Source organism: Xiphophorus hellerii, chromosome 18 (genome assembly GCF_003331165.1).
Source record: "Xiphophorus hellerii strain 12219 chromosome 18, Xiphophorus_hellerii-4.1, whole genome shotgun sequence".
Lineage (NCBI taxonomy): Eukaryota > Metazoa > Chordata > Actinopteri > Cyprinodontiformes > Poeciliidae > Xiphophorus > Xiphophorus hellerii.
The window spans coordinates 7,683,444-7,698,450 of record NC_045689.1 but is presented as its reverse complement, the minus strand read 5'-3'; the positions used below and the strand labels follow the sequence as shown (position 1 = coordinate 7,698,450).

General features: G+C 38.5%; 1 protein-coding gene across 1 annotated transcript in view; it reads left to right on the top strand.

Moving 5' to 3' along the window:
- tenm4 (teneurin transmembrane protein 4) overlaps positions 1 to 15,007 on the top strand; it is a 222,679-nt gene that overhangs the window by 155,208 nt on the left and 52,464 nt on the right. The window contains 4 exon segments of the mRNA XM_032545202.1: positions 6,643 to 6,762; positions 10,823 to 11,084; positions 14,468 to 14,735; positions 14,838 to 14,981. Of these exon segments, the coding sequence (XP_032401093.1) occupies positions 6,643 to 6,762; positions 10,823 to 11,084; positions 14,468 to 14,735; positions 14,838 to 14,981 (794 nt within the window).

The window sequence follows — 15,007 nt, the reverse complement described above, 5'->3', positions numbered from 1 at the left end:
CCAAGCTTAAAAGGCTTTTTTTTTTAAATTCATAGAGCTATTTGTCTTATACATCATATACATTTTTGTTGCATTAGTAGAGTTCTGCGAATTCCAGCTACTACAGCAGCTCATGTTTATTTAGTGCCTCGCTAAGTATAACGCATTATGATTTAAGCCTATTTGCATTCAATTTAAAATTGACTAAAAAAATGTGTGATACAATAGGTTCTCTTCCATTCTAAGCTGGATTGCTTTTCAAATCAGTAAAGCAGCAACAAGCAGGAACAGATTTACACATTTGCAATGTTATGACCTGGATAAACTGTTATCTAGCACCACATTTTGCTGCAGTGACACGCTCTTGAACAGATTCATAAATCCTAAAACAATAATTGCATTTTTTTAAAACAGCTATTGAAGCAATTTTATTTTTGTTTAAAAAAAAAAAAAAGGAAAATTAATTCACATATATGGGGAAGCAGCTGCATTCAGTTGGGGCTCAAATTGGCAAAGAGTGTTGGCATGCATTGCTGCAAGGATGATGGACAAATGATGACGGACAAACATAGAATGTGGCAAAAAAAGGAGGCAGCGTTCCCTCAGCAAGAAAGGCATCTCATATTCATGTATTGTTATTACTTCTACTGTAATCCATCTGTGGCTCACTCCCACAGGCAGAGCTCATGACACCCCAGTCGTCAAATTTGAGAACCTTTTAAATCAGGCAGGATAGCAGTCAGAATCCCATAAGATTGCTTCGATGTTTTCTAGTGTCTCCTTTTCTTTTCATCTTTTATCACATGCGTGACAGGGTTGCTCATTTCCATACTACTTTATTATGTATCACTCTCATCTTTGTATATTATACTAATGTAGAAGACAAAGATGAGATTTAACATACACTCAGAAAAGAATAAGATAAGAGTGTAAACACTTAAATGTTTTATGTGAAGAAAAGCTATTTTATTCTTTGTTGTTTTCTTGCTGGTAATATTCTTACATCTTTTGGTGGTAGGCAACACCATGGGCTTTAAACATCTTTATAACCAAGAGTATTCACTTAGAGAAACGCTTGAAATATAAAAGCTTTGGCTCATCATGCCACCGCCGTGCTTCACAGTATGGTCCTCCTGGAGGATGAACCTCTGCCTCTTTTTTAAGTCTTCGGCAACCTCTAACATGTTTTCCTCCATGGATTGTGTTTTACCTCAATCCATCTTCCTATCAACTTCAACCTGCTTTTCTTTCCCCTCGGAAGAAAAGCATGATACTGCGACCACAAGGTTCATGGTGGGCAAGTTTAAGTAACTTTTCTGCCAGAAATAGCTTTTGCCTGTTGGCCAAAATGTTCAGCTTTGGTCACAGCTGACAAGAGGACCTTCTTACACAGGTGTGTTGTTTGCCAAACCGCAAACAGAGTTTCTCTATGCTTTTTTTTTTTTTTTCCAACGGTGGGTTTCTTCTGGTCACTCTTCCATGAAGTTCAGTCATGTGAAATGGCCTATGGAACTCTGTTTATCTCAGAGAGTTTAGTTGGATAGCCATGTTGAGGTAGATTTTTTAGTTTAATGATTTTTTTTTTGCAGATAATGTTTTTTTTAACAGAGCTCCATGAGGAATTCAAAGATTGAGATATATTTTTTGCAACCTAAAATACAGGACTCTTTAGGGGTGTAATGGATAGAGGAGGTTAAAGAAATATGACACCCACCTATTTGAGGTTCAGTATACATGGAAAATCCATTCCCGGATTTTTTTTTGTAGTGCGTTGCAAAATATTCAGAAGAAATGAGAAGCTAAAATACTTAGCGTAATGCTACTTGGCATACTATTGGCTGGCGTTTGCAAAGCAGTCAATTGGCTGTTGCCCTAAGAGCATAAATAAGGAAGACTATAGATATTAACCTTTGCATTAGTGATATGGTGGTTTCCACTGTGTGAATTTATGCCTATTAAGATTTATCTGATGTTTGAACTATTAAAATAGGCAGTAAAAAGCATCTTTAGAAGGGATCTCAAGTATTTGTATATTTCTCCTATTTGCTATTCCCTTATGGTCCCTAACTTACACAAACTGTACGAAAAAGTTCAAATTGTGAAATTTTCTCTTCAGTGGAAAGGTATGTGGTCATTGTGGTTAAAGTATAACAAAATGTGAAGAAGTTCTTCTTCAACCCAATGCTTCAAAACATAAAATGCGTCTTTTTTTGGTCTTATTTTTTAATGCATTGCGACAACATCAGCTGTTACTTCAGCGGAAGCGCTCTGACATTTCCTCTCATTGACATTTTTCTGGCTCTCAAGAAGCACTCAGCATTTTGCAGTACGTCCCCGGACAGAGTTAGAGGCATGGAAGGTTGAGTAATACTCTTGTCTCTCACACAAGATGCGTCCATAAATAAGTAAAATGAAGAATCCAGAGATGAGCTGCAAGATCGTGGGGGCCTCGGCACACCTAAAAATATCGGTGATAATCTATTATTCATGCTTGGTATTCATTCCCCCACCCACTGACAGATCTGAGCAGTTATGACGAGGTGGCAGCGGTGGTGGAGGGGGCTTCAGACAGGCCTAGCCTCAGCATCTTTCCTTTGTGATATGCTTGCCTTGCTCACGTGATCATCTTTCTATTGATCCGCCGGCCACTTCCTCGTGCTAGCAGACTGTGTTGGACTGCTATTTCTGATGTTTCCGTCCGCAAAAAGCTGCAGAGGTGCCACTGAATAAAGCATCTGCCACTGCATGAAATGTCTTGATTCCCCACCATGACACATAATACAACAGGCTGCCGAGGCCCAGCAGTCGATGCTGACCAGAATAGTAAACAGGGACTTTGTCTATGGAACAGTTTGGACAGAGATTGATGGTTGGTTTCTAATAGCGGGGCTGAAGTCATCCACTCCATTTGCTAGCTGGCACTTTTCTAATTTTATTTAGAGCTATTCTTTTTAGCATTAAGCTATTAATGTCGGAAATAAAACCGTCGTAGTCTGTCCGAACGCCTTTTAGTAGCATTGTTTGCAGAAAAGAAATTAGTCCAAAGTGTTTTCCATTTGCACTCTGAGCGAGTAACATACTCGAGGAGAGGAAGGGATCCACGGTGACATGCTAACATTTGCATCAGGATTCACCCTGTAATCAAGTCATTTGTGTGGATAATGATATTTTTGTTGCGTGCATGGTAATGGGGGTGTTGATTAGGCTTAGTCTAAAGTTCTATATTTACCTCTGGCAAGCTGTTTTTATGGTGTCTGCACTACAATTATAGAGAAATGTGCTCTTCCTTCTTCATTGTATTCTTATAAAAGGGATTAAACTCCAAATTTCTTAACAATATGTTTTTATGTGACATTTTCTACTGTTCATGCTGATAAAACCGCCATCAATAAATTAGTTTTTTTTCTTTCGCTAAATTTATTACAATTATCTAAGTGAGACTCAGGGTTTCTGCACAGGTTCGGAATATATCGTCCCTGTCTGAGCAAGAATAGGAAGAAGAATAGAGAAAATATTTACATCTTCAAATTATGTCCTTACCCACTGTCTGAATATGGCGTCCATCATTTTTTGCCCATAAAAATCTACAGAAAATGTCAACATTAAAATTGTATATTGGAACTCTGTTTCGTGCCTTCAGACAAATACAGATTTATTTCACTCGGTTTGAGTATCGTTGTAGGCATTTTGTTGAAAAATTATCATAGGGTGAATTGTAGAAGATCTGGCCACAAGAAATAGGCATTTCTTTCAAAAATGTTTGAAAAGTCTGAAATCAAACTAACTTTTTGGAAGTAATGTATAGTGTAATGTCACAGGAAATTAATATATTAAATGAGAAGGGGGAAAATGTTGGGAAAAATGTTTTTGTGGGGAAAAGAAAAATCTCATATTTCCACCCACTGATGCCTAACTGCAAAGTTAAAAACATCAAGACGCTGCTCTTAATTTTATAAGGATCATAAAAGATGCAACTTTTATGAAAAAAATATTCTTTACATATTTGTTAAAACTTTCACTACACCCTGACTATATAATATGAAACAGAAAAAAAAATTCACTCCTCTGTTTCCCTCCTGTGCAGAAATACGCAGCTCGGTCAGAAGAAGTTCTTAACATTGTCAATCATTCTCGTGTATGCCCTGCTCATGCCTTCCCCTTGTTCTTTTCTACAGTACAGCTTGGTCAACAACAAAACTTGTTGTGAATGTGCAGGATAATTAGCAAGGCCATATATGATGCCGTATAAGCAGTTTTCCTGTAATGGTATGTTGTTTCTCTGACATTAGTACAGCTGCATGGTGTAGAAGAGCATGATTGACAGCGCTAGGACCCTCCTCATTGCTCTGATTGGTGGTTTCTGACCGAGTGATGTATTTTTGCAGAAGACAATAGGACCACTGGGAGGAGGCAAAAGGAGCTTGATTTTTTTTCACAGATTATTTGTCTCATGTTATACTGTCGCAACACTCTGGTGGTAACAAATATGTAACACATATTTTTTATATCCTGCCAGCTGGAAATTTCTCCAGTAAAATCCCAATGTTCACTTTGTTCCTTCTTCATTTTGATGTGAATATTTAAATCATTTCTCTCGATAGCGAGGAATCATTTTCCCATGGGCTTCACACAACCTGGGACGAGATAGTTCCACTTTTACAGCTTCATCTCGAGAAAACATGGATGGCTGGCTTTTCAAACAAATCCCTTCAATAAACTCACACCTTGAATGACTAATCAGGCACCCAGGATTTGACTGGGTTTTCTTTATTGGTTATTATATGTAAATGAGTTCAGAAAGTTCTTTAGGTGTGAGCCTAATCATTTATAGCAGTGTCCTCCTCCTTGTTTACGCTGCACTAGTGGACATCCAAGGACCTCTCAAGGAGACTTGGCCTAATTAACATAAAACTGGGTTCCTAGGGACCAGGCTACTGTGGGGTGAATGATCTTGCCTCTGGTAAGGACATGTTGAGGGCAACTACTAACATGCTGGTGTTAATTGTTTCCAGTGCGTGGCAGTGTTTAAGGCCCAAACGTATTAAAAATAGCCATGGTCTAATGAAGAAGTGACAGTACAGCATTTATTAGAGGGACCAGCTTTTTTTTTGCAAACGACGACAGAAACTACGGTCAACCATGACTTGGACCTTGATAATGATGGAGACAAGAGCTGACGGGAGGGGAGATGTGAGACAGCAAGGTCTCATCTCATCACTTTAGTAAGATTAGGAGGTGAGTTTGGATGACTTCCCACGATCGATCGGTGGGGACTGATGATCAGATCTAATTTACGAAGCTTCTAGAGACTTGTTAGAATGAGAATCTGTCGAGGTCTCGATAATCAGCCACGCGAGTCCCGCAATCTGCAGTCCTATTTTTATTTATTTTTTTACAACGGCATTCTGCAATGGGAATGATAAATCCTTTTTTTAATTAGAACAGGAGCAAAGTAAAACTTTCTTATCACATTATCTCTCCATTCTCAATGAAAGAAAACAGTTTTAAAGATGTAGAGAGCCACCTTTGTGTAAGAGCTCTTCCTGGATTTAGAGTTAATTTAACTGAGGTCCTGTTTGGATAAGAATTTTAATGTTGAAAACACCTGAAAGCAGCGCTGTACTTGCAGAGTACAAAAAGCTTAATTTCTGGTTTAGGGTTAAATTAATCTGTACTGTAAACTTTCACTATATTGCCTGTAAAGAATCTACTGAGAGCATGTTTTTGAGCTTCTTTCTGGTTAAAATGAATCAAATAAAAGTTGGGGCCTTATGCTTTGGCTTATCCCCTTCATTTTCTGTTGTACATAAGAACCTGCAGCACATTATTTCTGTTTTATAGTCCTTTAAAAAATCAGTTATGGCATATCACTTGTTACAGATTTACAGAACTGAGCTCCCTGCAAACCATCACAATTAAAGGTTTAACCAGATTTGCTGCCTTTTCAGCCTTAAAAAATTCTTGCTGTATCCTCTATGCAATTAAAACTCAGCAGTATAGATACTGGTTATATTATGTGCTCTGACTGCCGGCTGTAATCTTTTATGACATTATAATAAAGGACAATTGTCGCATTTGTTAAACTTTTTTAATTGCTGCTTGTGAAGTCACTGGAAATGATCTTGGTGCAGAGTGCACTGTGTGCATACGACTATTAGGTTTTTACTTTTTTTTTAATTTAATGTACAGTAGTTATTGGCCTCATTGTAAATATCTTCCAACAGTGAATAATTAATCTTTTGCACAAATCTGACTTTTTGTAAATCTGTGTTTATTTCACGGGAATCAGTATCAGTGTGGTATAGAATGTTTGTGCTTACTATAGAAAATGTCTTCTTTTTTGTTTCTTTTCTGTTCCTTCTTTCAAAGCAAAATATGAGACATAAAACCATGTAATTCAGAAAACTATATTTCTGAGCGGCAAGATACACAATTTTATTGCTAATGGTAGCAAAAGTATTGGTGGGCATCGCTAACTAAAAAGTTAGTTGTGCTAACTCTAAAGTAATAATTGTAAACATGAATTCAGCAAACTCAGCTAAAATGCTAAACAAGTATGGTATTTTGCTGGAAGACACAGAAACAGAGGGGAAAAGTCTTGTTTGTATTTTCCTCAGTATACCTGGTCTAAAAGTGTTTATGTTTCTGTTTTCTTCTGCACAGCCATGCTTGTGTCATTCGTGGGCAGGTGGTCACTTCGGATGGAACCCCGCTGGTTGGAGTTAACGTCAGCTTCATCAACAATCCGGCGTTTGGCTACACAATTACCAGGCAGGATGGAAGGTAAAAGTTGGCCGTTTTTATCTCAACATGGACTCAAACATCCACACAAGAAACAACAGATGCAATGTATTGATATTGCACTGAAGTGATATTCATGTGAAAAATGTGATTTAGCTGAACTGCAGTGACTAAAAGCACAATCGCCACCACAAGCTCTGCCGCTATTGATCTGCTTTGTACTTTTGCCGGGTCCAATTTTGGAATTCTCGGCTCAATTCCCAGAGAAATCAAACAAAGCCCGTCTGGTGCGCTCACAAGTTCTGATACGGTTGGAGCAGAGAGGTGGCAGCGTAACTCATGCCAGCTCAGAACGCAGTGCAGATGGATATTATTTGATGATGGAGGAATCAAACAATGAAGTAATACTTGTTTAGTTGCTTAGTACTTTATTTCTTAATGTTTGTTTTTAATAATTATTGAGTCATTTTAAAGATTTTGTTTTCTTAATATTTATTTATTTTATGTTTCTTTGATAACTGAAGTGAAGATACAAACCTGCAGTGCCAATCAGAAGATCAAGAATGGGGTGCAAAAGTCACACTTTTTGTTTTTATTAACAAAATTCTACATACTGGCTTAAATTTAAACACAGGCCCCATGTAGCAAACTATACCTCTACCAAACACTTTTGGTAGTCATAATCAAGCTTCTGGCATAATTCTAGCTGTTTATTAATTTTTCTGGATAGAATAGTTGGGGTTTGTTTATATGCATTAGTTTATTACTGTAGACAGTGTGCATATTTCGTATAGGTTTTAAATTAGACCATATCAATAACTTAATCTTGGTCTGCTGTGTGGAGTCATCGCTTTGTTGGAACCGTTAATTGTTCCAACAAAGCGTGACCAAGTTGTGACCAAGTTTGTAGGTCACAATCAATAACGATATCTATCGCAATAGACACATGATCAATATCAATAGAATATATGTTTGAGAGAATGTTGATAATTTCATTGAACTCCAATCCAGAACCTAGTTCTCCACATAACTTAACTGAAATCAAAGTTAATTTAAGTTTTAGAACTGTTGTTTTGGTAAAATGATGTTTCAAATAAATCATTAAAAACTCAACATCTAGCTTGATATTGATTCATTCCAGCGACTCTAAAAGCATTTTTGTTAAATGATAGATAGTTTTTTAGAAAGACCAAAACCTTTAGACCGACTTGAATTTGTTCCATGGAAAAAAGGAAAAACGTTGACATACAAAAAACTTATAATTTTCTGTCATTTTAAACTTTGCTCTTTTCAGGCACACAGTTTAGGATCAGATTGCACAAGCTCCCTCAATCCCCTTTTATATCTCTGTTTTACTAGGGCCTTGTAGCAAACGAAGCCGATCTATCACAGCACAGCATGAATCTCTGTTCGCTCTCCAACTCCCACTTCTTCCTGATACTTTTATCAGCTTCATACTCTAAAGGTTTAGATGTGCCAGACGTTTGATCTTAATCATTCTTTTTTTCCATCACTCTATTACTCCCTTTTATACAGAAATTTCTCATCTTTACCTCGTCATCTTCCACTCCTTTACTTATTTTGTCTGACTTGCAGTTGCTCACATTTCCCCCTCTCTAATCCTCCTCTACCCTTAGGCCTTTTTTTCTGGCCACCTTCCTTGAGTACAGGTCTATGTCCTTTCCACTGCCATGCCTCTTCTCATCTTTATCTTTCTCCCACATTTATGCGTGTCCCATTTTTCTCCATGCATCACTCAGCTTTTCCTGTGAAAAGCTTTATACTCCTTTCCCCCTACCAGCATATGTGTAAACACTACTCCATCTCCCTGGTTCCCCCCCTGTAAACATGTCCAGTCTCCTGCAACTACCCCTGCAATCACTGTAAACAGGCTCAGTGCAGCGTGAAATCAGAAACGCACCTGTTCACCCACTTAGAAATGAGAAAGCTGTCTCAACTCATTTCTGTGATGTGTTCTTTATTTTCAAAGGGTTTACATTTTAAAATTACCCATTACCTGTGCTATCTTGAAAAGTTGTTTTGGTCCAAACAAGAGATTTGTGCAGTTTTTTTTTAAACTATGTGGGCTTTTTTTTTTCTTTTTTATATGAGCAGAGCATCAAGGCAGTCCCGAGTTTATAATGTGTAAAATGCTAACAAGAATTATGTGATGAGTCACAACACAATCAGAATGAAACAAATCTGTATGTTGTTATGTATGCAGTTTAAGATGGAATTTAAGATGCGGGCAATTTTCCGATTGCCCGCATCGGAAAATTTAGTCCAATGCGGGCATTTGATATTAATTTTCCTATTATTACCGATATCTGATGTTTACCAATATTATATGTATATTCACTAACTTTTTGACAGCTTAGAAAAACCTGAACATATCATTGCCTTTGCCACTGCTTCTTTGCTTCATTTAATCCAACCATAATCCTGTGTTGCATCATTATCACTGTCACATGACAACAAATACTACATGACTACATGACATAAACATCGCTTGTTAATATCAGCCACGTATTATTGATCAAACATGTACGTATAAGTTTAAAAAAGACCAACGTCGGCTGAAATCAGTCCTGATATATAAATTAGTCCTGATATATTGTCGTCCAATCGGAGCACACCACCACTTTGAAAAGCCCTGTTTTAAATCAAAATCACATTAATGTGTTGGAATGTCCTAGTCAAAGTCCAGTTGAAAATTTTTTCAAGACTTGGAAATGTTGATCACAGATGCTCTCTGAGCTAATTGGCAAAGGTGAGGCTGGTAGAGAAAAATCTAAAAATATGTATTTTGAATACAAATCTATAAATGACTTTTACTTGTTAATCATTTTGAAAACTTCATAATATTTTCCTTCTATTTCACAACCATATACTACTTGCATTGGTTTATTACTTGAAATTCCAATAAATTGTATTAAGGTTTGTTGTTGTAACATGATAAAATGTGAGAAAAAAACAGGACAAGTGAATCATTTAATAAGGATTTGCAAGCCAAAGCTAGCAGGTTCCTAGGCAACTTTCTCCATTTTGTAACATGGTGTTAAACTTGATTGATAACATCTACTAAATCCAGTAATTGATTGGCTCCCATGCCCACGGGTGTTTGTCCACAAGTGTTGAGTGTGTGCTTAGCCTGCCTAGTGTCATGCAAACTGACAGGCTGCCACTGCCAGACTGCTCATGGGTCACGGCAATATGTTGGCACCATTACAACAGCTCTGCAGCCTCCGGACCACTTTGCCGCTCTCACCCAGCCAAGGTTGAACCGCAAAGTGTAGAACAAGCTACTTTTTTTTTTTTTCTTTATCCCCGCAAACATTCAAATGCTTACCCTCAGGGGAAGCTTGACATAGCATATTCTTTTTATAGAACCTTAAACCAACAGGGAGGCTGCCTATTTCAGAGGCTTCTATTTGGACCTACTTCTTTACCTGTAATTTAGCAAAGGTGCCTCCTGTGTGAGGATGCGGGAGGATATGGCCCCGTCCCAGGGGCCCGGTAGGTGACCAGGTGCTAATTGGTTCTTAGCGAGTAGTGACAGGAGCTGCGGAAGTCCAGCGCAGGTGCTGCCATGTTGTTGTCACGATGCAGCCTGTTTACTGAAGCTAAGGTCAGAGTGGAGGCACAGGGCCTTTTAATGCAACAGCAGATGGGATTGCATTGCAGGGCTTTTAGACTGATGTTAGCGTGGACAGGCTTCGTCTGAGGGATCAATAAAGCAGTGGCGGCTGCCTTCATCCGGCACTGCAAAGCTCTCTCTGTGCACATAGAAATGAGAATAGAGCACAGCGTTCACACACATACAGATGAAACTGTTAAATCTGCTGTTTTTCTTCCCTAAAATAATATATTCATGCAGTTATAGTGAAAAAATGTGATCTTAGGATTGTGATCAATATAAGTCCTATTGAATATTCAGCATGTGTGTGCCTGAGAGACTGTTTAATAATGCCTAATGCTGAAAATAATCCTTTCTTAATAGCCTTCATTTATAAACCCATTCTTTATGACTGTCTGCCTCATTGTAACCGCGGCGATATGAAAGACAAAATGTGAATCAGTTCATCCTCTCTGCTTTTTCCAGCTTCGACTTGGTGACCAACGGGGGCATAGCCATAGCTTTGCACTTTCAGCGCGCTCCATTCATCACTCAGGAGCACACTCTGTGGTTGCCATGGGGACGGTTCTTTGTCATGGACACCATTGTCATGCGGCACGAGGAAAATGACATCCCGAGCTGCGACCTCAGCAGCTTCTCCCGGCCCGTCCCTGTGGTGTCGCCGGCGCCGCTCACAGCCTTCGCCGGCTCCTGCTCGGAAAGGGGGACAGTGGTGCCCGAAATCCAGGTGATGCTCCATCTCCCGCCCTGCTCACTTCCCTGCAGGAGGAAACCTAAGTGGGTCTCTCCTTCAAATAACTTTTGCCTAACAGCTTGGAGAGGATCGTAACATTATTCATAAACTAAAGTGGAAAAGGAACCATGGCTCGTGGCTGTACTGTCATTTTTATTTCCCTTGTAAAAATGGCCAAATTAGGAAGTGTTCATTAGCAGACTGGCGAAGTCTGGAAAAGGAGGGAATTTGACTGAAGTACAGAGAAGATGTTAAAGTTTGGATTAGCATAAAAAAAGAAAAAAATTTTTTTTCCTTCCTTCCCATTTTTTTTACTTCCTTTGTTCTGTCCTACCTTCCTGCCTTCTTTCCTCCTATTCCTACTATTTTGTTTAGTTTTTCATCCTACTTTTGTTTCATCCTTTGATCCTTTGTTCCATTTTTTTTCATCCTCTCCAACTTCCTACCATCCTTCTTTTCATTCAACCCTCTGTTTTGTTTATTCTTCCTTCTTTTCTTTCTTCATTCCTTCCTTTCATTCATTTATCCATCCATCCATTGTAATATAACCTTGACTGAGTTCTTCTGCTGTTAAAATAATACATCAAAATGAATATAAAATTGATGATTGTCAACTTTAACATGCAATTATTACAAACAAATGTATTTCTAAACCCTTTTCTCTTTAGTATACATCCCAATTTTTTTCATAGTTTGGATATATGTTCTTTTTCCCCTCATCATGACACTTTTTTTTGACTGAAGTGACTTGTAAATATGGTAGTTTCCACAGCATGACTTTCTGTTTCTACTTGAACTATCCAGTAAAATTTGACTGGTAGAAACAGGGTTGGAAAGGGGCAGCATTGTGCTTCTGTCAAATCCATATGTCCATAGAAATTTTGTCTTCACTCTAACATGTTTTCTGGCATTTCATTAAAATAACTTTAAACCATAGAAGTAACCCTTGAGTCAATTAGCTTACAGCTCCAACCAGCCCATGCCTTGTTGCGGTGCAGATGCTACTTGCAGGTTAGTGCACTCAGATAAAGATCACAGGCGGAGGACACACACACATTCTTTTATGTGCCATGACAGAGAATGGGTAGATTAAGCTGCCTTTTAAAGCAGCGCCGTGCAAAGTCAGTCCTCAAGGACTGGTGTCCTGTATGCTTTGATGTTAACCCCTTTCACTCACATCTGAATCAAATGACTAGTTTTGACCTGAAAAATGTGTGGACTCCTGACTAAAACGTCCACATTTTATGATCATTTACAGAGAAACAAGTCAGCAAATTTGAAGTTATTGCTTTAACACATGCATGCACCACTTTGCTACAGGATTTGCTTTTAAATTTTCCACCCACACATTTGTTTGTCGTTCGCCCACATCTACATGTTTTATGTGTGCAATCGCACACTTGTATGTGTGTGCGCCTCATTTTGTTTGATCCTGTTTGTCTGCAGGCATATCTCTGCCCTTTACTTCGCATGATTGATGGCATATCTGTAAATTTAGTATGCAATTTAGTCTATTCATAGCAGCCCAGTTTTTAGAATTGTTTATATTCTGATAGTACCACACAAGGACATCATCCCATTTACACTTGCAAAAGTGAATTTTGATCAGTCAACCACAAATAGCTGCAATCTGTGAGCATTTAAAAATAAATACATCAGAAGTGACATGTCCTCTGACCAATGTCGCTTTGAGCAGCTGTTTTGATTGCTGCTCTACATGTCGTTTTGGGCTGTGGAGACTGGCGACAAGAGGCAATTTAATTTTAGTCCAGAGGACCAGGCCAACCAAACCATTGCTGTCAGTCCTTGAACTTAAGTCTGTACACTGTGTAGTGTATGAAAGTGCTCATTTACAGCTTCTATCATCCAGCAGTTGATAGAGGTATCATCTTGGAGTAAATTTCCTAAGGCAGCACTGTTATCTCTCACCAAGCTAAATTTATAACTAAATGTTATTGTACTGAATAGACTCGGAGCCCAAGGGCTTCCTTGTTATGCTGTTTTCATATGCATTGTTGGGGGGACTGCCGTTCTAATGAAGCGCTTGCAGTTATTAAATCCCCTCTTAGAAATGCTCATTGGAGTACTTTAAAAGAAATCCTTCATCAGATACCATTTTATCCATGAGCATAATTGTCCACCGGTTAGTTTTTCCTAACTTCCCTCGAGTGCCTATGTATGGTTTAAGGCATGTAATTAAAAGCACAAGACAAAAGACTTTCCCCTGACCAACTGAGTAACATTAATTATCTGTTTTGTCTGTCTGTCACTGTTTCGGTTTGGTACTGGAATTACAAATACATGAATCGCACTTGTTAATAAGGTGTAGAGATGCACAAATCAAGGTTTTCATGGTGGATACCAAATTCCCATTTTGAGTAATTGATTTTTTTTTTCTCTTTAAATGTGAAACATTAAAACAAAGCGCAGCAGGTGTTTTGATAAAGGCACCAGTTGAAATCTAGCTATAAATGAGGGAATTGTATACCGGTAAATATGATTTTTTCAGGATTTGTCCATCTGATCACCAATCACAGCTGATCACTGGAATATTATGAACTTTGACCAATTCGTTGGTGAATCTCTAGTTAGTGGGCTGTTTTAGGACAGATTATCTGCTGCAAGGTAGGAGATGTAATCATGTAATCATGAGATGAACCCAGCCGTGGCTGACTGAGGCAGAACCGGTTAAAGCCAGTCTCGGGTAGGAGTGGTTTAAAAGAGAAGGGACACTGGTTCTTGAGGACTTCCTTTTTACTTCCCAGTCATAGATTACTTCTTAATGTACTTATTAATGAAAAATGTGACTGGGCATGGGCTGGTTTCTGTTCTCAGGATTTAAAACTTTATGGTTTTGAAAGTAGTAAAATTTTCTGCCATACCATTTCTAAAACTTTGTCATTTTATAAGAGAAAATGTACCAGATGAACAAAGTTTAACACAACGCTTCCCCTCCCCAGCTAGTTTCTGCCAGTCCACTTACCGAAAACAAAACTCCTTTTTGGGCTGCATATATGTTTCTGATTGCAAGAAATATCAACATCTGTGGATTTATAAAAATGCTCTTACACAAGGAAGAGTATATGCATATTAATGATCAGACTAATCACAAATATAGCATTTAATATGTTATCTGAGCAGCAGATGTTGCAGTAAGATAGAAATACTGTGAGACGGTAGAGATTTTTTTCAAGGTGGACAAACTGAGAAAAACTCATCCTTGTCAATGCCTAACCTTGGCTTTTGATAAAAATACAATACAAATACTCCTGCTATGTAGCACAAACATGTACTTAATCTTAATTTGTCACCCACCTATAGAAGATTTTTTTTTCGTTTCCTTTCTTTTAATAACTTGTGTTTTTTTTTGCCCACAGTCTCTACAGGAGGAAGTGCGTATACCAGGGACAGAGATGAAGCTCAGCTATCTAAGCAGCAGAACTCCAGGTTATAAGTCAATTCTGAGGGTGACCCTCACGCACTCCACCATTCCTTTCAACTTGATGAAGGTTCACCTCATGGTGGCTGTGGAAGGCAGGCTATTCAGAAAGTGGTTTCCTGCAGCTCCCAACCTCTCCTATGACTTTGTGTGGGACAAGACGGACGTCTACAGCCAGAAGGTGTACGGCCTCTCTGAAACCTTTGGTGAGTGATGAAATATATTTTTCATATGGTGTGGGGTTTTTTTTAAATCCAAAGCACATGTTACTCAGCCCTAGTTTCTCATCTTTGCGCTTTTTTTTGTAGTTTCAGTGGGTTTTGAGTATGAATCATGCCCAGACCTTATTCTGTGGGAGAAGAGGACTGCTGTACTACAAGGCTACGAAACAACCGCCTCCAAACTTGGAGGGTGGACAGTAGACAAGCATCATGCTCTAAATATCCAGAGTGGTGAGTCAACTAAATATTCCTTTGAA